General features: G+C 48.6%; 1 protein-coding gene across 2 annotated transcripts; it reads left to right on the top strand.

Annotated features, from left to right (window-relative positions):
- Positions 1-3,988: 3,988 nt before the first annotated feature.
- COLGALT1 (collagen beta(1-O)galactosyltransferase 1) lies at positions 3,989-20,806 on the top strand. 2 transcript variants are annotated; one of them, XM_074979531.1, is made up of 12 exons: positions 3,989-4,243; positions 8,047-8,157; positions 9,540-9,657; positions 10,755-10,889; positions 11,043-11,247; positions 12,176-12,295; positions 13,662-13,738; positions 13,999-14,105; positions 14,702-14,834; positions 16,185-16,312; positions 17,117-17,323; positions 19,234-20,806. In XM_074979531.1, the coding sequence occupies exons 1-12, from the start codon at positions 4,029-4,031 to the stop codon at positions 19,499-19,501; spliced, it is 1,824 nt and encodes a 607-aa protein (XP_074835632.1). In that variant the 5' UTR covers positions 3,989-4,028; the 3' UTR covers positions 19,502-20,806. The 2 variants fall into 2 exon arrangements, with proteins under 2 accessions (XP_074835632.1, XP_074835633.1); XM_074979532.1 differs by lacking the exon at positions 12,176-12,295.
- The last annotated feature ends 1,846 nt before the right edge of the window (positions 20,807-22,652 follow it).

Below are 22,652 nucleotides of genomic sequence, written 5' to 3'. Positions count from 1 at the left end.
TCCCCCAGCTGTGGAGCTGGGCTGAGACTGGCCAGTTCCCTCAGCTTCTGCAAGGAGGGGTCTCTCTGCTGCTCTGCCTGGAATTCTTCCGCTCGGGCAGGAGCGGATGCTACTTCCCCATCCCTGCCTGGCTCCAGCACCCCTGGCCTGTGAGATCTGGTTTTTGGGGGCCCCCTTTCTCTCAGGGTTGGCCCCTGTGGCTCCTGTGACTTTGGCTGGGCCTGTACCCCTGAATCTGGGGAGCGCACCCCTCGTTTTCTTTGGCTATGGGTCAGGACCAGGGCACGAGGGCGTTCACCTTGCCAGTTCTCCAGGTCAGCCCCCATCAGTACATCCTCCGGCAAATGGCTGTGCACGCCCACTTCCTTGGGGCCTTCCTTCTTCCCCCATTTCAGGTGCACCCTCGCCATGGGCACCTTGAAAGGGGTCCCATCAATTCCTGTTATCGTCAGGTGGGAATCGGGTATCATGCAGCCCGGTGCCACCACCCCGGGTCGGGCCAGCGACACGTCAGCGCCTGTGTCCCAGAACCCCGTGACCTTTTTCCCGTCTACCTCGAGGTGTTTGAGACACTTGCTCCACAGAGGCATTGCTGCCCCCACTCTGTAAACTGGCCTCTGAGCATTTGGTCCCCCTGAGGAGCTGGTCTGTGGGGTGGACTCAGCCCAATCCGAGTGCCCATTGTCAGCACCACCCGCCTTGGCCGCCAGCCCCTCTGGCTTCTGGGACCCCACCCAGTTGACTCCATGACCCCCCGGCTTGCTCAACCTGTCTGGGAGCCTGGGGCACTGGGCTGCTCTATGCCCCTTTCGCCCACAGCGATAACAGCCTGGGTCTTGTTGTGTCTCTCGGGCCGGCTGCTCTGTCCGGGCTCTGTTTGGCTCTCTGGGGGGTGGGTGGCTGGCCCCTCTTTCCTGGGCTTGCCCAAGAGGTGGTCCCCTCTGTCGTACAGTTAGGGACCGGTCTCTCTGAGATTCTCGGTTTCTCCAGGACTCCCTCTCCCTCCGAGACTCCCTCTCTTTGTGGGGCTCACTTTCAAACCTGGCCCAGCTGTTTGTGAAGTCATCTGCCAGTTTCCCTGCATCATGTGAGTCCCCTGGCTTCCGGTCCACGAGCCACACCCTCAGGTCAGGTGCGCACATCTCGTAGAATCGCTCCACGACCGCCAGCTCGATCAGGTCGTCTACGGACTGGACTCCCATTCCGAACGCCCACTTCTGGTAGTATTGCTTCAGGCGGGCGGTTGTATCTACATGGGTTTCCTCTGGCCTCTTCTGCGCCTCCTGGAACTTCTTCTTGTACATCTCCGGAGTCAGCCCGAACTTATGCAGCAGGGCCTGTTTGAACCGTTCATAGTCCCCAGGCTGCAGCCCCACCAGCTGGCTGAGCACCGCTGCGGCCTTCTGGCCCAGCAAGGGGGTGAGGTGCCGGAGCCACTCATCTGGGGGAACCTCATGCAACTCACAGGCTCGCTCAAAGGCGGTAAGGAACTCATCCATGTCCCCTGGGTCCTGACACTGGGCCAGCACACGCATCTCCAAGTGACTGGCCACCCCGAGCCGTCTGGCCCTCTCCCCGCTTACCGCAGCTGGGGCCTCTTGGCGTCTCGCCTCTGCCATGGTTCGCTCATGCTCCCGCTCTCGCTCTCTCCTCACGCTCTCACTCTTTCCTCCCGCTGTCTCTCTTGTAGCTGGCACTCGTGCTCACGCTCTCTTTCCCGTTCGTGGCGCTCACGCTCTCTTTCCCGTTCCTGGTGCTCCAGTTCCTTTAATTTCACCTCGAGTTCCAGCCGTCGCAGCTCTGCGGCGGGGGACTCTGCCTGCGATGGACCACCGCTAGCTGAGCGCGACCTGGCGGGCACCGCGTCTGTCTGACGGCGTCGAGCCCCTGCTCCTGTCGGAGAATCTGAAACGCTTCCCGAGGCTGACCGGCCACTTTCTGCCGGGACAGGCTCTGCCCACCCGAATCGGTCATTCTCTTCCAGCTGTGCAATCAGCTGGGCCTTGGTCGCCTTCCCCACGGTCAGGCCCCTCTCTCTGCACAGCCCCGCTAGCTCTGCCTTCAGGAGTCGGGTATAATCCATCTCCCCGCTATCTCCCGGGGTATCCACTCACCAGCAGCAGCTGCAGGAATGGCTCTGTTCCCCCTCTGGCTCTTGTGAGACTCCTTCCTTCTCTGGTGCTCAGTCAGCCACTGCTGGGAGCTCATCCATGGGTGCAGTGGATCCCACTTCTGACACCAGTGTGATGGGGTTCAGGGGTCCCCCTGCACTGCACCCCATCCGCTGGCAGGAGAGACTCTCACTCAGCAGGTACAACAGCAGGTTTATTAGGCAACAGATGTCCAGTTTCTCACAGAAGCAACAGCATAGCAGCCAGAGACAGTCCTTCCAACCTGTCCTGGGGAGAAGACCCCGAGGGGTGCCCCTCTGGGGTGTAGCTTCCCCCTCCTCAGGCTGGCTGCCTTCCAGCTCTCCCTTTTCCTAGCCTCTAACTGCCGCCCCCGATTCAAAAACCCAGCTCAGCTCCTCCCTGCTCTTTGTTCAGGCAGAGGTGTCACCTGCCAGTTGTAGCCCCGGGGTCATCCTTAGCCACTGGGAGCTGCTGCTTGCCTCAGACATCCAGCCTGACTCACACATGCACTCCCCCCACTTCATTACAGAAAGGTTTAAGAGGGCAAATTACATTGATCTGTAACAAATCATGTGGCATCAATTGTTTCGGATGGAGACAAGTGAGGAAAAAATCAGTGCAGTTGGGAAATGACTACAGTGTCAGTGGGTGGAAAGTTTGCCATGGACAAACAATCACAGTCTGTTCATTTTCTGTGCAGGAAATGAGGAATGCTACTTGGATGCATCAACTTCAAGAACATGTCCAGAAGCTGATTCCTGTGGAGCATCTGCAAAGAAAGTTCTGTCAGCTGGAGCTAGGGTACAATACTCAGCAGGAATTCAAGGGATGCAGGCATGCAGGTGGGCTGTCCGAAGAAAAGTCTGCTCCCGTTTTACTCATTAGAAGCCTGAGACAAGATGATGTGTGTAAGGGTCCTGTTCTGGGGCACCAAGAAGAATCCAGTCAAGTAACCTGCCAGACCTTGCAATCGCAAAAGGAAGTAAACAAGGAGGAGATAACAGAGGCAGATTACAATGGCTATGTCTACACTAGCCAAAAACTTCGAAATGGCCATGCAAATAGCCATTTTGAAGTTTACTAATGAAGCGCTGAAATACATATTCAGCGCCTCATTAGCATGCGGGCGGCCGTGGCACTTCGAAATTGACGCGGCTCGCCCAGACGGGGCTCCTTTTCGAAAGGACCCCGGCTACTTCTAAGTCCCCTTATTCCCATCTGCTCACAGGAATAAGGGGAGCTCTGCTGTGGTCATAAAATTAGACACTAGAAGCGTAAAGGACCGCAAGAGTTCCTGGAGCCCAGTCCCCTGGCAGGCCCTTCCCCCGGCCACCTAGAAACCCATTTATAGAACCCTACCTAAGGCTGATTAACTTGGGTCATGGGCACGAGGGAATGAACCTACAACTTTATGGGTAAAGCCACATACTCTTCCACATGAGCTAAAAGCCAGCTGGCTCTCAGCCAAGCCCAGAGAGCAGGAGCCGGAGCTTCCCACCAGCTACCCTCTTCCAGCTCTGTTTCGTGCCGCATCTGCCCGGGCGTGGGCTACCGTTGCTCTGCCACGCTCCCTACTAAGGCCCTGGCTCGCAAGGGGCCAGGCGGCCCGGTCCATACGCCCGCCCGCGCATGAGGGAACGGCTGTGAACCTGCGTAGGGAAGACTGGAAAGGAACACGAACGAAACCTGGCCGCGTCTCTTTAAGGCGGTGCACGCGGGCTGTAGCCTGCCCCCGGGTAGCGTCTCCGGATCTTTCCTGCCGGCGGATAAGAATGTGCGTTAAAGGAGAGGCGCCCGCTGGCGTGTGCGGTGGCCATTACTTCGCTCCTCTCTACTCGTTGCCTTTAAGCACCGTTTTCTGTCGGAGGGTAGCTGTGCGGATCGGCCTGACGCGCTATGGCGCCGGCCGCTGGGCTAGCGCTGCTGCTGTTGCTGCTGCTGCTGGGTACGGGCGGCGCCTACTTCCCCGAGGAGCGATGGAGCCCAGAGTCGCCGCTGCAGGCGCCGCGGGTGCTGATCGCTCTGCTGGCCCGGAACGCGGCGCACTCGCTGCCGGCGACGTTGGGGGCGCTAGAGCGGCTGCGGCACCCGAAGGAGCGGACTGCGCTGTGGTGAGAGCAGCCCCCGTGGGACTTCCGCGAGCCCGGCAGCCCGCTCCCTGGCCTCTCGCCGCACGCTCCCGGGAGTCGGGGGCGGCAGGCGGGCCCACGGACGCGTGGTAGTGGGGAGGTAGTGCAGGAGTCAACGGAGAAATCTCGCTGCAAACTTTCAACACCCCCAGGCCAGGAATAATCCTGATGTCTGGACACCACGGGCTCATTCAGTTTGCTGCCTCTGGCTATTCGGGCTGTGGTGGGGCTTGACCCGCCTGGGATTCCTTTCCCGCTGACGTAACGGAGGCTGGTGAGATGCGGGCATCTCCCTTTGCCTGCTGTGGCTGCCCTACCCTGGGGCCTTTCTGGTGAACACAGAAATGTAATGAGACCCCGGCCTGTCTCCTGTTGGGCTGCTGTCCCACGAGGGTATCATTAAACGTGACGGTCCGGTTACCTTTTCTAGGCTGTTGATAAGCACTTTAAAGCTACCATGGTCCTTTCAAAACACTTGCTAGCAAGCCCCAAACGTTTTGGTTTTAACAGTTCAATGGGCATCAGGCCAGGTTTTGGCTTTGTCTAATGTAACTAAGGAAGAGGTAGAGGGGATATCTGTGCACAGGAAAAGAATTAACAACTTGAGGTTCGTGGATGATATAGTTATCATTGAGGAAGATGAGAAGCTAGCAAAAACGTTGCGGGTGTTAAATGAAGAAGGGAAGCAGTATGGACAGATTATGAACATGGATAAAACAAAAACAATGGTATTTGGAGATAAGGAAATAGGAAGGAAGATCAGTGTGGATGGTATTGAACTAGAAAATGTAGAGAAGTTCACGTATCTGGGGAGCAACATATCGTATGATCCAAATTGTAAGAAGGAAATAGTGACTAGAATAGTGAAAGCAAGAGCAAGTTTGAAGGCAATGGATAAAATCTGGAAAAGCAATTAGCTTAAGAACGAAGCTGGGCATTTTGAAAACGTGTGTATTCAGCAGCATGTTGTATGGATGTGAGACATGGGTGATAACAAAAGATTCGAAAACAAGAATATTGGCATTCAAAAGGAGTTGTTATACAAAGATTCTGAGAATCAGATGGACGCAGAAGGTCACCAATGAGGAATTATATAGGAAGATACAGCCGAAAGAGAACCTGCTGCAGAAGGTTATAAAATGGAAGCTACAACTATTTGGACATATTTGCAGAATGAATGATGAACAAAAAATCAAGACCCTAGTATTCGGCATAATGGATGGTTCGAATAGAAGAGGCAGACCCCACAGAGAATGGATAGGTGATGTAGTAGATTGGTGCAGAGCTAGTCTACAGAAACTAAGCTACTCTGCACTGGATAGGGAAAGATGGAAGGAAATAGTGAGAGAGACATCAGACACCAACGGGTGCTGAGCACAGTTACTGCTGCTGATGATGATGAGGAATGTAAGCAAACTAATGGAAATTTTGGTTGTTTTCATGTGAAAATAAACCCTTTTGTCATCTGTAAGAAAATAGGTATGTAGAATGCATCGATTTTTATTAATTGTTATATAAATGTGAATACATATACATAAAAACAGTAACATAGCTCAGCATTTTTAATGAGCTGGATGAGCCTGAGATCCATCAGGTGATTGTGCTGCGCCCCTCTCTCGTGAAATTTCATGCCCCCTTGAGGGGTCCTGCCCCCCACTTTGTACAACCCTGCATTTAGAGTCATGAAGCAGAACATGGCTGTTAGGAGGAGGAGCTGAGTGGCTGCTGTTGCCAGCAGGGAAGGTACCTATCCTGAAATTACCACTAGTGCATGCCTTACAGTAGAAGGAGAGAAAAAGGAGTTTCTTTGAATTCTCTACCTCCCTGACTGAGGAAGTGACCTTTTCCTGCCACTGTATGAAGACCGAAGGGGTGATTTTGAGGGCCAGTGAGCCCTGAGACAACTTTCTCTTATAGGCCGGTTGTATGCTTAGAAAGGGGAAAGTTGACAATATGCCCATCTACAACCCACCGTAGCAACAGGGTTAAAGACAGCTGTGCATGTCCTGTCATGGATCCATTCCTAGCAAGACTGGGTTAGAGCAGGGTGTCTGGTATGCTGACTGCCTGGTTACCTTAAGTGAGGGCAAACTATTTGAAAGGTGCAGAGGATTCTTGTTTAATGGAGTAGGGGTTGTCAACCTTTTTCTTTCTGAGGGCCCAGCAAGGAAGGGAGGACCGTGGAGCTCTGGGCTGAGGGAAGAGGAGAGGGCCTCAGGCTTAGGTGAAGTTTGACTTCTATTTTGCAGTGTATGGACCAGCAGAGTTCGAGCCATCTCTATGTGGCAGGGCCTGGGGAGGGAACACCGGCCATCCAGCCTGCCTGGGTTGTGGGCAGGAGAGATGCAACCAAAATTTGTAATTAAAATGGGCAGGGGGTTCAGTTCAGAAAGTTTGAAAACAGTTTAAGGTAGGTAGGGGCTGTGTGCAGCTTATGTGTGGGCAGAGTGGTAGCTCAGAGTGTAGGGGGAACGGTAGCTAAGGGCTCTCTGGGAGAGGGCTAAGTAAGTTCTGTGTGCTGGGAGGGCTCTCCTGAGTTCTCTGTCAGCCATGGAGCTAGGTTCCCTGACCCCAGGCGGTTCTTAATGGTTACATGAGCAAAGGGGGCTGGGAGCTGAGCAGCAACTTCAACAGAGGCAGCAACAGGAGTTCAGGGAATGGATTGTCAGCTTCAGACTTATAGGGTGGTGCTAGGGATCATGCTTTAACCTCTGCTGCTCCCAGGGCACACTGTGACTCAGATCTTCAACCTCATGGGGGGTGCGCAGGGACACGGGTTTTATCCATGCAGCTCCTGGACCCAGCCCTAGGAGGTGGTGGGTGGTGGTGGCTCAAGCTCTGGGTTTCAGCCATGGACCCTGCAACCCCCTGAAAGGACTTGTGGACCCATGTTGAGAACCACTGCAGTAGAGTATGAGAGGCAGCAGGATTAGAATGGCGAGCCCAGAATCAGGAGCCAAGGGCCGTGGCCGTCCCACTCTTCACAATAGGCCTGGCCACTTGCCCTTCTCTTTCAGCTAGGTCCTGTCGAGGCTGGACACTGGAGACTGGGCCGTGTAAGTGCAGCCTAGGGACATGGGTAGCCCCCAGTCTATCTCCCTGCTCCTGTCACCTCCCCGGGCTCCCTGCCAAGGGCAGATGGAGAGTTCATAGCTCCCCACAGTTGTCTTGGGAGTTCTTATCATGACTTGGCTGCAAATTTTCAGCCCCTGATTTCCTGCCCCCAACCCAGAAATTGGAGTCAGGTTGGGGTAAGAGCCCAATGGCAGCTTTGGGGAGCTATTGACCCTTCATCTGTCTGGGGAGGGTACATGGGCCAAGGGCTGTTCTTGGGCCCCCTCTGCTGGCTTCTGGCTCAGCTGAGGTGGGCAGGGCCTCTTTTGGTGGCTGGTGGGGACGTGTCTACAACAGGCTATATGCATGGACAGCCAGGAGTCCAGGAGGAGGTGGTAAATCAACCACTTACTGCTCTCCCATCCATTCCAATACTTCATTAGCATGAGAGGAGTATGTGGAGTAGATAGGAGAGCATCAGCTGTTGACTTACTGTGCCGAAGACACCATGGTAGGCAATTCAGAGGATGTTGACGTCAGCTATGTTATTCATGTAGCTGAATTCAATGGCTCTCGGTAGTGCAGATGAGGTCTTGGAATCTCCTTTATGACATGAAGGGTGGCAGGATGGACCAAGATCATTGTTCCAGTTTCCCTTGTGGTGAATGGGGGGAAAGGGCCAGGAGGTTTCATGTCCCTACTTAGCAGTGTCACTGTTGGGGGTTTTTCAGGGTGGCAACAGACCACAACATTGACAACACGACGGCTGTACTACGAGAGTGGCTGATAAACATGCAGACCTTGTATCACTCTGTGGAGTGGAGGCCCATGGAGGAGCCCAGGTGAGACCCTGCCTGAGAGACTGTTACCTGCACCAGGCTAACCTTGCCTGTCAATGAATCTGCCTTCCCTGGGGAAGAGAGGCAGCTGCTCAAGTTTATTGATTTCCTCAGTGAAAGGGTGAATTAAAAAGTTGTTTGGCTCAAAGTGGATTTAACCTCTTTGTGCAGGGAGGGATTGGAAAAGACCTACCCGGGATCTGTGAAATGCTGGCCCAGGGGACATATGGGGTTTCTTGATGATCCTTGTTTCTCAGAGGCGTGTGATGTTAAGTTTCATCTTGTCCCCGTTGAACTCTCAAAGTGAATGACTAAGTCGTCTTTACCATCATCATTTGTTCTTGCCTCTTTCCCACCGAAGGCCTCTCTTGGTCTCTCAGACATACATTCTGATGGGTGTCATGGATGGTAAGATATTAGATGGAGCATTTGCTCCAGTTGGGAAGGTCAAGGTGCCCTGCCTTGCAACTGTCAGAACTCTATCCTAGTCATACAGTCTTGCAGACCTGCCTATAAATTACTGAACAGATGGAGTATCAGAGGGGAGGTGAGTAGTCTGTATCTTCAAAAACAACAAGAAGTCCTGTGGCACCTTGTAGACTACCTGGTATTTTGGAGCATAAGGTTTCATGGGCAAAGACCTGCTCGTCTCCTCCAAGAGATGTTAAGAGGCCGATGTAAATTCTTTGCTGTTCTTGTTTATTGGAAATATATATGAAAAAAAATCAGTGTATGCCCTTTTCAAAACCTGCAGGCTCTGAGGAGGTGGCATTAAACTCTGCTTTATCTGGTCTTGCTGGTTTTAGAGGATTCTAGATGCTTGTCCTTTGGGAGCAGTGTGCTGGAGAGCAGGCCAGAGCACTGATACAAGTCACTATGGCAGGGTTCGATTGGCTGCTGTTTTAAAAGGGATTTTTGTTCAGAGATGCTCATAAATTGGTAGATGAGAACAATTAACTCTGCTATATCAGTGTGTTCCACTGCATATAGAGAATATTCCGTTTGCCCAGGAATAGAATTGGGTTCATGGAGACCAACAAGACAAGTGTCTATCAAATGCCTTTCCTTTTCTGTAGCGTCTTAGGGGCCTCCATGACATTACTGAGCAGAAATCTTGCTGTTCGTCTGTAGCGAAGACTCCAAAACCAAGCAGGAGGTCTTAGTTTCTTGTCAGAGTAAGCCTCTTGGATTGCAGTGTGCCTAAAGGAGGACAGGGTCTCTTGTGCAATTAGCTTGCCTTTCACATCTGTGATTTGACGCATGCTGAGTTCATTCCACCTATCCTTTTAGGTCTACCTGTTCATGTCATTTAACTTTTGGGAAGGGAAAGCAGTGGGGAGAGATGAATGCAGCTAGGACTTTAATTGTGGCTTAATACCTGACAGGTCCTATCCAGACGAGGAAGGACCAAAGCACTGGTCAAATTCTCGCTATGAGCACGTGATGAAGCTCAGACAAGCAGCCTTGAAATCTGCTAGGGACATGTGGGCTGACTACATCTTGGTAAGAAAATCTCTTTGCCTTAGGAGGCCCTTTGATGTCATCCAGACATTTTTCGTTTTCAAATCAAACACACTCTCTTTTCTTTAGATGGATTAAGTTAATTAAGGAATTGCTATCAATGCAGTGTCCTGAAATAAGAATGTGTTCTAAAAGTTCCCAGTGTTTCTTCCACCCCACCCTGCAAGCTATCTCAAGCACTTGTGTGCTGGCACTGAGTGCTCCTGCCTGCTTGGAGAAGTGGAAGCATCTTTAAAATAATGCTGTTGTGAAGATGTTGTTCCAAACCAGGAGGGATTTGAAGTGGCAGCCTTTTTTAGTAGCTTTATGATCTAACTGGCTTTGGAATCTGTAATAGCAGCTGCCTTTAAGGGAATTTTGAGAATGCTTTAAGTCAGGGTGAGCAAACTTTTTGCATCAAGCTCCACGTTTTGTCCCTTCAATTAGCAGGGCCCACAACCTGTCTAATGTAATCCAAACTGACAGAAATTTCAGTTAGGTTCATATGAAAAAAAATATTTTGTAATGTGTAAGAAAATAAGTATATAGAATGTAAAAACTTTACTAATTGATAGAGAAATGTGAATACACATGTATTAAAACAGTAACATATTTCAGTATTTTTAATTATCTGTATGAGCCTGAGACACAGCACCTGATACTACTGTGCCTCCTCTTAGGAAATTTCACACCCCTCAAGGGGGCCCACCCCCAACTTTGCACATCCCTGCTTCAGATTATAGAAGTCCATTTGGACCCAAGCACAGTCTGCGTTATACTAATGTGCAGGTGTGGGATGCTATGTGGCTCAATAGTCCTTGTGCTTCTAGGCTTGGCTAATGGATCCTGTCTTTCAGCTCTGGGACTGAGGAGCAGAAATGCCCAAATTTACCAAAATAAAGTCAATGATCCCTAACTAGTGTGGAACTCCTATAATCAATGCATATACTGGAGGTGTGTCTGTAGACCAAGAGAAGGTGCAGGCTCTCTCAGGGTTTAGACAGCTACTTACTGCACAATGTGGAGTGCACCAGGCTGGTGCAGAGACTGGACTGGCTGTGTTAGCATGACTCTGCTTGTTGTCTCTTTGCTATTTGCAGTTTGTGGATGCAGATAATCTCCTGACAAACCCAGACACTCTGGGGCTGCTGATGGCAGAGAACAAGACCGTAGTGGCACCGATGTTGGAATCTCGTGCTGCCTATTCTAACTTCTGGTGTGGAATGACCTCACAGGTAGGAGGAGGTCTGGAGTTGTGACATAATGTTACTCCTCCAAGCCATGTTTACAGCAGGATTTTGCCCATGGGATCCATTGCACGCACAAGAAGCTCCTAGCTGCCCCTTCTCCTAAGGGCTCCTGCGGTTATCTCCTTTCCTGCTTTTTAGGGTTATTACAAACGCACTCCTGCCTACATTCCCATTCGAAAACGAGATCGTCATGGCTGCTTTGCTGTCCCTATGGTGCACTCCACTTTCCTGATTGACTTGCGGAAAGAGGCCTCCCGGGACCTTGCCTTCTACCCACCACATCCAGACTACACCTGGTCTTTTGATGATATCATTGTCTTTGCATTTTCCTGCAAGCAGGCAGGTGAGTTAAAGGATATTGCTGTCCATGTGCTTCTTGATAGCATATGCTGGATGTGTAGCTCTGCTCTCAGTTGACAGATGAGAAGCTTCCAGTCATCCTTTTCCAAAGGGAGATTAGGTTGTTTGGTGTGTTGGTAAGGGCTTGTCATAGGCTCAACAAGGATAGGATGTTAACAAAACCATTGTTTATTGTTGCAGTGCACAGTAGCGAGGTAAGGTTCGAGGTCACATATCAAGTAATTGCTAACACTCCTATTGTAACAATCACGATTATAAAATATTTATAACCATTTAAAAATCACAAAGGAAGAAACAATTCAAGGATTCCAGAAGCATTAAGTGAGGTTTTTGTTTTAATAGTTTGCCACTGGGAACCGGGGGGTGTGAAACCTTCCTATGCTCAACATACCCTGTCTCACAGCCCAATAGCAGTTTACCCTCATGGGTCCATGCAACCTATTGGCTGCAGTTTGCCCACTACTGGTTTAGATGGTCTGGATCTGCTGCTGCTGTTGAAAGTTGTTTTCCTTATAACCAAACAATGCAAAGGAACACAGATGGTGGGGGAAAAAGAGAAGGCGTTTTTCTTCTAGGCTTATGGAGAGTTCTGCTTTTGGTTTGCAGCTTTGCTGCTGGGAAACTATAGGAACAGTAAATGTTCTTATCAGCTACTCTGAAACCTGGCAAAGTTTTACCAGCATTGGTCTGTTTAAAGAATTGCTTTAAGTTGCTTCTCCAGTCACACCAGAGCAATGCAAAAGTGGAATTGTCTTGGACAGCTAAAGCCAAATACGAGGCCACCTTGGGCTGAGTTGTGCAGCCACAAGCAAAGGTTCCTTGTGCAGTACCATCACGTGAAGTAGGTTTGCCACTGAGTGATTCTGAGCACTGACCTATTAGCATGTGCTCACTCTGTGTATTAATTTCAGAAATCCAGATGTTTGTATGCAACAAAGAGGTTTATGGCTTCCTGCCAGTGCCACTGAGAGCCCACAGCACCATGCAGGATGAGGTGGAAAGCTTCATGCATGTGCAGCTGGAGATTATGGGTACGTGCTGAAAGCCAGCAGAACCAGAGCATGCGTAGGCTTTAATGATTTTCCTTATTCCCTTTTCTGACATTCTGAATTTGGGACCAGCCTCTGTCTTGGGGATTCAGCAGCAGTTTCCCCAAACCTGACAGTTGGATGGAAGGGGGAAAGAAGCGATGAAGAATTTTTAAAGAGGATGACTAGAATGGTGATTTCTATGGAAGCTCTACCTGAAATGATTCCACAGTGCCCTTCGCCATGCTTGGAGTAGCTCGTGTCTGCTATAGGTAGTAGAAGAGTGGCATTGTATCTTGTCTGGTAACATTTGGGAAACATGTTCAGTTCTTGTGGTTGCTGTCTGTGCCACTTGAAAACCGAGTGTGTTTTTTCCTGACTTGACTTTTGTTGCTTTTTCCACTAGCCTGTGAGGCCTCTCATCTCCTGAAACTGCAACTTGCCACGTAGGCCTCTATTTCAGTCTCTTCCCCCGCCCTTGGCCTCTGGTGTCTGCAGGGCCTGAATGGCTCTGCTTACCCATGCTGTTGTGTGAGGGCTCTGAATTCTGCTCAGTGCAGTATAGGAAGAGTGCTGAACTTCGTGTTTTCTCCCCAGGTACATTTCTAGGTCTGACTCATAGTATCTCTTTGCATTTGGTTCTGGCTGCACAAAGATTCTTTTACTAAAGTGAAGTATCTGACTTCTGTCAGCAGAGAGATAGGGACTAATTTCTGGCCACTTTAATATATGTTTCTGTAAATCTGAGTAATGCAAAAGGGGGATCTCAGGTGACAGGATAACTGTTTTAAAATAGATGTTATAAGTCTGAGAACTTGGTGCCAGAAGTTTATTTATCTGGTTTTAACTTGGCTGCACACACAGGTTCCTTCAGCTGTGCAAGTTTGCATTCTCCTTGTCTTTAGAGACAGAGTATTTCTGTAATACCAGCTCTAGATGGAAATTTCCTGTTGAAATCTGTTTGCAGATGTTTTCTAGTTAATAGCTTGAATACTCGTAGTTCACTCCTGGAGACTGGAGAATTTCCTGCAACAAGAAAAGCCCGGAGAAAATAATAAATAAGACAGCACAGCATGTCAGTCAAGAGGACTGATAAGCACAAAAGTCTGTGTCTGGCACTGGCTGAAGGCTAGCAACAAAAATGGATATAAGAAATCATTTGTGGAATAGAATATTAGAGGATACTTTTGTTTCTTGGTCCCCAAGGGGTTGTTGGTAACTGGTTACTCTGTGGTTGGTTTTTTGGAGTGCTGTTCCTATTATGCCCCATTGGGAGTTGTGTGGGCTATGAGAGGTTCCCTTGCCTTATTTCTGGAAGATAATGTCTTACAGAAGTGCATTCACATTCCATTTTTTGGTTTTCCTTTAGTGAAGAACTCTCCAGTGGAACCTTCACAATACCTGTCCATCCCACCCAAGATCCCTGACAAGATGGGGTTTGATGAGGTGAGTCAGAACTATGCTCTGTGTGGGCAAGTTATTGAGATGAAGAATTGTGCCTAGTTTGCACAAGCTGAGCTTACAGGTTTCCTCTTGTGGGCATTTCTGACTAATGCCTGAGCTGGATCACTGAAACTTAAATGAGCGCAGGGTATCTGTTCCCTTGCTCAATGCAGAATGCACCAAGTTTGCAGCTGAGTTCTTGCCTCCCTGGGCTTGGTAGGGACATCCTTTTACCTTCATGGCCCTGGGTCTTATTTCCTCAGGTTTTCATGATTAATTTAAAGCGCAGAGCAGATCGACGAGAGCGAATGCTGCATACACTGTACGAGCAGCAGATTGACTGCAAAATCATTGAGGCCATAGATGGAAAGTGAGTACACCCAGAAAACATAGACATGGCTGGTCTAACACATGATAATAAGGAATCAGATATCCCAGTGGGATTCCTGGAGTGTGGATTTATAGGGGAGGGGTTGATGCTCTGTCTTGGAGATGTGAGGGAGCAAAGCAACTCTTTTTCGGTGGAAGGGAGAAGGACAGATGCTGTGGGTATAAGTATTTTCCAGTCACTTCATAAAGTTTTTCTGCTGTAGAAGTCCCTTATGGATTGTAAGGTTTACCTCTTTTCATCCCACCCTGTGATATATTCTCTGCAAATGCACACAAACCACCTCAGGATGAGGAAATAAGGTAATAGTTGTGTAGTACCTTGAGCTGTTGCCAGAACAGCTGTTGTAATGATCTAAACTGTCTGCATTCTTTATAAACAGACTGTGAGAGTCTGTAACCCTAGCATCTTCTATTCTGTTTCCCATTATCTGTTTTGCAAAGAGAGCGGCTTAAAATAAAGTGGCCTGGAGATGAATCCTTGGGAAGGGAAGCTGCATGTGTGAGCATTACCAGAGCAAAGCTGTGTGTTGGTCTGTGCTGGCAGGGAGGCATTAACTGCATTGTGCTGGTTTGTAGAGCCATGAACAGCAGTCAGGTGGAAGCCATGGGGATTCAGATGCTTCCAGGATATAAAGATCCATACCATGGCCGTCCGCTTACCAAAGGAGAACTGGGCTGCTTCCTAAGTCACTACAAAATCTGGCAGGAGGTGAGAGAGTCTGTATTCTCAGGAGAGCTCCCGAGAGCTTGGTGCTTCTGACCCCTTCAGGGCACTTGTTTCATTAGTGGACCAGGAACTTTTGGATTTCTGCTCCAGCCATGGGACTACCATTTCCAGCATCCCACTGCTCTTGGCAGGGTTTGTGATTGCACAAAGGATAAGTAGGGGCATAGTCATCACCACCTCCCTCGAGATCCTGATGTTTACTTCTATCCAGGTACTCTCATTCACCCTTCAAGAAGCAGGAATTCACATGCTGATGCTGTTGTTTAAGCTGGGTGAGAGGAATGTGTAGGTAGCACAGCGGTGCCCTCTGCTAACTATTGGGTTACTGTGTGAGTCACAGTGGGGATATTTATACACAGCAGATTTGAGAGCAGTGTTGCAGGGGTCATGCTTAAGGATAAGATTGTCATGGAGTGAGGGTAATGCGTGGGGAGAGCATGATGGGTCACATGCCCAAAATCCGAAATGTGGTAGGGCAGAAGGGGGTGGCCAGCGGGCAGCAGGGAGGCTAAGGGGGGAAGGCCCTCCCTTGTACTCACTGACCACAGTAGAAGAAATGAAGCAAGGTGACCTCAGTCTTCTCTCTCAGCATGTCACTCCAGGGGAAGGGCAGGACTGTCCTCACCAGTGGGAAGTGGAGTGATATGGCCAATGGAGCAGAGTGAGCTGGGGTTGGTGGGGGCATCAGATCCCTGCTGCCAGTGTTAGTCCCCAGCACCAGTTCCTGAGCAGCCTTGGTTGGGGGAAGAGGTGGACCCTGGGGCAGAGCTTTCCTGGGATATGGGGAGCAGTTATGTGGCAATGGTCCCCACCATCACCAGTCGCCTGTCATGGCGGTCACAGATCCATGACTTTCAGTGACCTCCATGACATTTCCTTCTTCAGCCATAGTGGGGAGGCCCACAGCTCTCAGTTGCTGCAGGTGGCAGGGAGCCATGCATGGGGACTCAGGTTTTCAGCTTCCCCTCCTCCACTCAGGCTTCAGTTGTCCCCCACCTCTCCGCAGCAGGCTTTTTCCCATTATTTTTAATGAAAGTTGCAGACAGGCCATGAGCTTCCATGTATTTTTATTTACTGCCTATAGCCTATTTGTGACTTTTACTAAAAATAACTGACACAATCCGAATCTTACTTGTGAATGATGCTTAGAGGTGGCAAAATGGAATACATATGGAAGAGGTTGGGACGCGAGAGAGAGCAAATTCTTAAACACTAGAAATCAATAGATACCAGTGCTGTAACTGGAGATAAATTACCTGTCATGAAAGTTAAGGTGAAGGTGGGGAGCGGTTTCAGGTTCTCTGACTGGCTATCATAAGTCTGTTTTGCTAGATTGTGGAGAGACGACTGGCGAAATCAGTTGTGTTTGAGGATGACCTGCGGTTTGAAATATTCTTTAAACGACGGCTGATGAATCTGGTGTATGACCTGGAAGAAGAAGAACTGGATTGGGATCTTATGTAAGTACTGAAGATCAAAATGTTATATGGGTGTTAAACAAGGAAGCAATGTAGATCTGTTTACCTCTGGCAGTGGACTTGATGTTGTACAGTAAATAAATCTTGCTCCGAAGAGCTTGCAGTCAAAAAGAGAGAAGAATAAGGGGGACCCTGGGAAGTCCAGAATGGAAGATAACCTGCTCTTTTGATTATTATTAATTGCTTTCTGTAGGTATTAGGAAGAAATGACATTTTGAAAGAGATTTGAATAAGGAGAGGGTGATACGTTGATAGCTGCGAACAGAGAGAGCGTTGATTTCTCTGGGGAGCGCGTGAGGGGGTCATGTGCCCTGCACCCTAATTGTGGTAGGGCAGAAAGTGGACAGCAGTGACAATGTTATAATGACTCCAGTGGAGCAACTCTCTGGTAGAGCCTGGGTGTTGCTGAGAATGCTGAGCTACATTCTGTTCAGAGCACTGATTATTACACAAGATTTCTGTGCCACAAACACAGCATCAGCAAGGACCGCATACTACGTTAACCAGAGAGTGGATTTATTTTTATGCTGGGAAGTTGCTGCCCTGTGGTACAAGGGTATTTGCCACTTCTGCTCTCCATGCATGGTAACTAATTCTGGGTATGGGGCGTTTGTAGTTTTTTGTTTATTTTTTTAAGGCCAGCAGATACTATTTACAAACCTCTAATCTGACTTCTGGCAAAACACGGGCCAGGGAATTCCTGCATGAGGCCTGTAACTGCTGCTTGACCTACAGCATATCTTTTCAGAAGAGACTCAATCTTTTGTTGCTGTCTGTCTCCCCCAGTTACATTGGGAGGAAACGAATGCAGGTGGAGCACCCAGAGAAGTCTGTGCCTCATGTGCGGAACCTGGTGGAGGCAGATTATTCCTACTGGACTCTAGCCTATGTGATTTCACTGCAGGGTGCACAGAAGCTGCTGGCGGCTGAGCCACTCTCCAAGATGTTACCCGTGGATGAATTCCTTCCTGTCATGTTTGACAAACACCCTGTGTGAGTCTGGCTTGTGTCCTCTGGGTCCCAGTGCTGGAGAAGAGGGATGTGTTATCCTATCAGAAGTGTTGGTGCATGTGTTGGTGAAGGAAAATCCTGGAGCATTGTATTCTGAAGGGAGAAGTCTGCTGCAGGCAGAGCTTTGAACAAACATTCTTTGCTGCTTCTGCATTAGTTGGAGATAGAGTCCATCTATAATCAGTTGATGTAGCTGAGCAAGGAACACCCCCTCTGTTCTGAACTTGGCAGTGAAGTCTTGCATATCCCCGTAGTAGCCTGTGGAATGGGTGTGAGAATACTGCAGCATTATCCTGCTTATCCCTGAAGGAAACAGAAGAACTTGTTGGAAGAAGTTCTAATTAGAACTAGTTGGGAAGTGATTATTGTTCCCATGAAAAAATTGAATGAGAAATGAAATTTTTCTTAAAGATCTTTGATTTTATTGAATAACCAGAAATGCTCATCTTCAGCACCGAGAGGCTGTTTTTGATGAATACCTGAGAAATTTGTATAAAAACAAACTTACTGCAGAATTTTATATTTTGACAAAAAAATCCATTTATTAAATGCCAAAATCTTTGGCTAGCTCAAGGAGGAGCCATTGGAGTTATGAGGCTGCTTGAATGGCGCTCCCTTGCACTCTAAGGGCACAAGCATGCTGAAGCCCATTGACAGTTGACTGGAATGTCCAGTCTGATCCTTGATACAGCTTCTGCAATGTGCCACTTGAATGATAATCAAGTGGGCCACCCAGTCTTGTCCATGAGAGCTGAAATCACACCTTCAAAATATCTTGTTGAATGCTGCCTGGCTCAAATACAGCTTGAACCTCTGAAATCCAGGACACTCTGGTCTGACAACATCTGTTGGTCCAGCAGGACCGTGGATGTTCGTGGACCTGAGAGTCCTCTGGTTGGAAGGAGGAGGCTAGGGTTGGGGAGCTGGGACAGCTGGGAAGCTTCTGGCAAGCTGTGGCAGCTGGGTCGGCTGGTAAGCCTCCAGGGAGCTGGGATGTCTGGGAATTCTCAGGAGAGTTGTGCTAACTGGGGTAGGGAAGCTGGAGCAGCCGGGAAGCCTCTGGGAAGCCGTGACAGCTGAAAGTGGAGGGCCAGCGCTGGCAGCCAGGAAGCTTCTGGGGAGCCACAGCAGTCGGGAAGCTGTCTGGCCTCTGGGGAGCTGCAGTGGCTGGGAAATCTCCAGGGAGCCATGGCAGCAGCTGAGGGGACCGGTCTCTGGAGGTGGGGAGCTGGTGGCAGCTGGGAGCAGGGCTGGGAAGCCAGCAGTGGCCAGGGAACAGGATTCACACCAGGGTGGGAAGCCAAAGGCTAGGGGGACAGTGTCCAAGTATCCAGTTGTGGGTCAATGCCTTGGAGCAGGGCTGGCAGACAGCAGGAGAACATTGACCTCCCCTGGTTTGGCAAAATCCGTGATTCAGAACCACTCAGGCCCTGAGCATGCTGGACTAGGGAGCTGCAACCATCAGTGGTTTTTTTTTTTGTTTTTTTTTTTTCCTGACTACCCTTGGCTCACTCCCACATGGCAGAATCTCTTCTGCAACCTGGCTATGCCCATGAGGCTGAAATCTGTTTGAAGCTACTTCTGGATGTGGAGAGGGCTCTAACACACTCATTTTTTAGAGAGTGGTGACACTGCCATGTTTTGTACCGCTGCTGTTTTTAGGGAAAGACAAAGTTCCTGAAAGATGGATGTCCCTGGAGAGACTGTGGATGAAAAGTTTAAGTTGGTGTGTGGTTTGAATGCGAGAGTGGGCAGCAGGAGGATGAGAGTTGTCTGGAATGAAGCAGCGTAGAGAGAGGGATTAATGCAAGGAGGTGGGAGGCTGAAGATGGATTTCAGAGTAAGTGCAGAAGACATGATACTCTCTTGTCCTGCTTTTTGTTTCTAAACAGCTCTGAATACAAGGAACATTTTGCAAATCGGAATTTGCTGGCCTTCTCAGTGGAACCGTTACTGGTTTACCCAACACATTATACTGGTGATAATGGCTACATCAGTGACACTGAGACCTCTGTGGTTTGGAATAATGAGAGAGTAAAAACTGACTGGGACCGTGCCAAATCCCAGAAAATGAAAGAACAGCAGGAGCTAAGCAAGGAGGCCAAGAACTCAGATGTGCTCCAGTCACCTCTCGACAGTACGGCTCGGGATGAGCTATGACCAGATCAGGCCCCTTCTTGGGAATGGATGAAGGGACTGGCAGCGATAAGGAAGGGTGTGTGTTGGGGTGGAGGTAGCAGGGGAAAGGGTATGGTTATGCCCTTCTGTGGGGATAACTGGGGCTTTGTTCTCTGTCCAAGAACATAATGGTAAAGTCACTTAGGTGACAAAGCCAGTGAAAGTCATGGTGAAGTCTTACTAACCTCTGCTATTGCAGAACTGAGGGGATGCTGGAGAAGGTCACGTTTGCATTCTCCATCAATTCAGCCACTGCTCTGATACAGCACAGATTTTTACCCAATGGCTCACTGTTGGAGTACTATTTTTTGATTTAGAAAACTGGTATTTGATAGGACATTGGCGTGGCCTTCCTGCCTCTGTTGCCATGTGCATCTGTGCTAGAAAGTTTTCTCAAGACCAGGGATCTTCATTTTCTGGCTTTTTTTAGTCAATAAAAACATCATTGGGTATAGGTGTGGTGGGCGGGGAGGGGGAAAAGTAAATTTTAAAAGATGCTGAACTGTAGCTTCCCTAGTCACAATATAGATAAATATCAGTTGAACACTGTGTTTTATTGATGTGTTCGCAATGGTAAAATGCTGGAATGATCTAGTCATGGTGCCTTCTTTGCTTACAAGTGTCAGTGGCCCTGCTCTTTCACCTTCTTTAATTTGTTTTCATTCAGTTTAGTGCTTTCTACCTTTCTACAAATCCCTGTCTTAAAATATCACCTGTAGCTGTTCTGCATGCAATACAGAACAGCATCTTACCCTCAATCTTAAATTTCACCTTGCCACCCTCAGTGATGTGGTCTTCAGTGGTGACTTTTTAAGTTTTCAACATCTCTTCGTAACTTTAATTATGGCTGCAAGAGAACATGACATTTGAGATGCCTTAAAACATGACCCCCTGTGCACTCAGTAATCTGTATGCCACAAGCAGTTTATTGCAGTGTGTATTAGATCTGTGAATTTGAAGTGCGTTCAAAAATGAACTGTGGGAGAGGTTGTGACTTTGGAATAAGTGAGAATGGTACTTTCATTAACATAATTTAGCATTTTCTCCCCCTCAAAATTTAAAAACTAATAATTCTCAGTGAAAACCACCTTTTCTCCTACAAATGGATTTCTGGGATCCATGTTTATGACCCTCATATGGTCCCTTGGGGTTATTCAGGGAGGAGGGGTGAGATGGTGCCATATGCTGCAGGTTATTGCTAATGATGTGCCTTGATGTAAGTTAGTCATCTCTCTGTGAGACCAAGATTCCGCCCCCCCCCCCACCTGTGGTTTTTTTTTTTTTTTTTTTTAAAATAAAATCTTGAACCGTCTCCTGCATCTTCATAAACAACCAGAATTGAACTCTCTTTCAAGTACCAGCTTGGATTTTAAGCTATGGCTGGTTTCACAGCCTTGGAGAATGAAATCTGTTGATTAGATGGGTAGGAGTGGTACAAACTTCCTTGGGCTGTGTAACCCATGTTCCTCAACACTGATCTGGAGGAGCCCTAGCAATTAGTGGAGTGTGGTTGCTGTGGCCCTTTCATTCCGACATTTCTGCTGAGGGAGGTCTGGTACTGACAGTTGCACTGAGTCCCTGTCCTAAGCTGAAATGAGAAGCCTGCTGTTTCCCTTTGATTAATGAAGATGTGGTAATTTCTGGGGTGGAAACATTCATCGGTGTGAAAGGTTGTGAATCCTCAGTCCTTGCTTTCTTTGGTCTTTCCAGTACTAAGTCAATCAGTTCCATCCTGAAGTGTAGTTAAATCTGCTAGAAAAATGCCTCCAGTTTCCAGTGCTGCTTCCACAGTCTTGGCTTGAGAAATCCTCTAGGAAAGGAGCTGTGCTGTCCTACGGCAAGCCAGAATGGTTGCTTGCTTTCATCTGTGTCCATTTTTCGACTGTGGGGGAGACTTGTAGTGAGTGATTTATTGTGTCTGGCTCACTATTTTTTTTTTCATTTGCCATGAGTGTGGCTGAGGGTTAGGCTGATGAAACGCCAACAGACCAAAGCTTTTCTGCATGGCTAAAACAGGGTTTCTCAACGATTTTTTTTGGTAGCCAGTTGCAGCCATTAACCCTTATTGGTGTCAACTGTGACAATTTTTTCCCAAAATACATAACCTTAGGAAAAACAAATATGTATATATACAAGTTCAAATCATTGTACTTTATTTAGGGAGGGTTTTTAACTGTTTTTAACAGATGCAGAAATAAAAACAATGTACAGTTGTCTATTCTTTACTGGCATAAACCAGAATAGAAGCCAATAAGGTGCTTTGTAGATTGTTTTTATGATTGACTTTCTAGTGAGTAAGCCTGTTACCAGGAAAGTGTTATTAAATATCCATTTTCACTGTGGCTTTATGCAGTCCTGGCAAGCTCAGAACTAAAGTAAGCCGTGGATGGGGCAGGGGGCAAGGAGGGAACAGAGGCCAGGGTAGTGGAGGTGATGCAGGAGTTCTGGTCACCAGTGGTGTCCCAAGCTGTCAACCCCACACTGTCATTATGGAGATAGGAGCACTAGCACTTCCTGTGAGGCACTTTCCTGACACAGGATTGAAGCTGCCAAGAATGGAGGGAATGACAGCCAAGGCACCACCAGTAGGGTATTCACATTCATCATGAACACAGCAGCCTTCATTTTGCTGCATAAAACATATGTATTGGAGAGGGTTTAAGCATAGATACTATGGACCCTTCCTTAGGGACCTAGCTCAAGTTGCTTGATTAGAACAGATTCTCAGGCTTCATCATAACATAACAGCCGCAAAGTAACTTTCTAGCCCCTGTGATGAAAAAGAATGAACATGTGTTGCTAACATTAGGGATTCAGTGATGTGTGCCTGAGTGCAGCCCCTGAGAGGAGGAAACTGCTTCATGTGTAGCTGTTAAGTTTGCACCAAGAACAATTGTTTTAGGGGGCTGCATCTACCTCTCCCAAATGGGGCACTGTGTGGCAAGTTGGGGAAAAAAGCAGGGGGCCCAACTCACCATTCCAAGAAAATGCATGATACACAAATGTGTGCTAGCTGCTTACCAAGTAGAGGGGGGAGGGGAGGGGAGATCCTGTCCCCCAAATGCTTGCAGTGTAGAAAGCTGAACAGACATGAACTCTGAGTCCCTTCTGAACAAGCATTTGTATGTGCATT

This window comes from Carettochelys insculpta, chromosome 29 (assembly GCF_033958435.1).
Source record: "Carettochelys insculpta isolate YL-2023 chromosome 29, ASM3395843v1, whole genome shotgun sequence".
Classification (NCBI taxonomy): Eukaryota; Metazoa; Chordata; order Testudines; family Carettochelyidae; genus Carettochelys; species Carettochelys insculpta.
The sequence above is the reverse complement of the archived record's forward strand: the minus strand, read 5'-3'. Positions and strand labels throughout refer to the sequence as shown.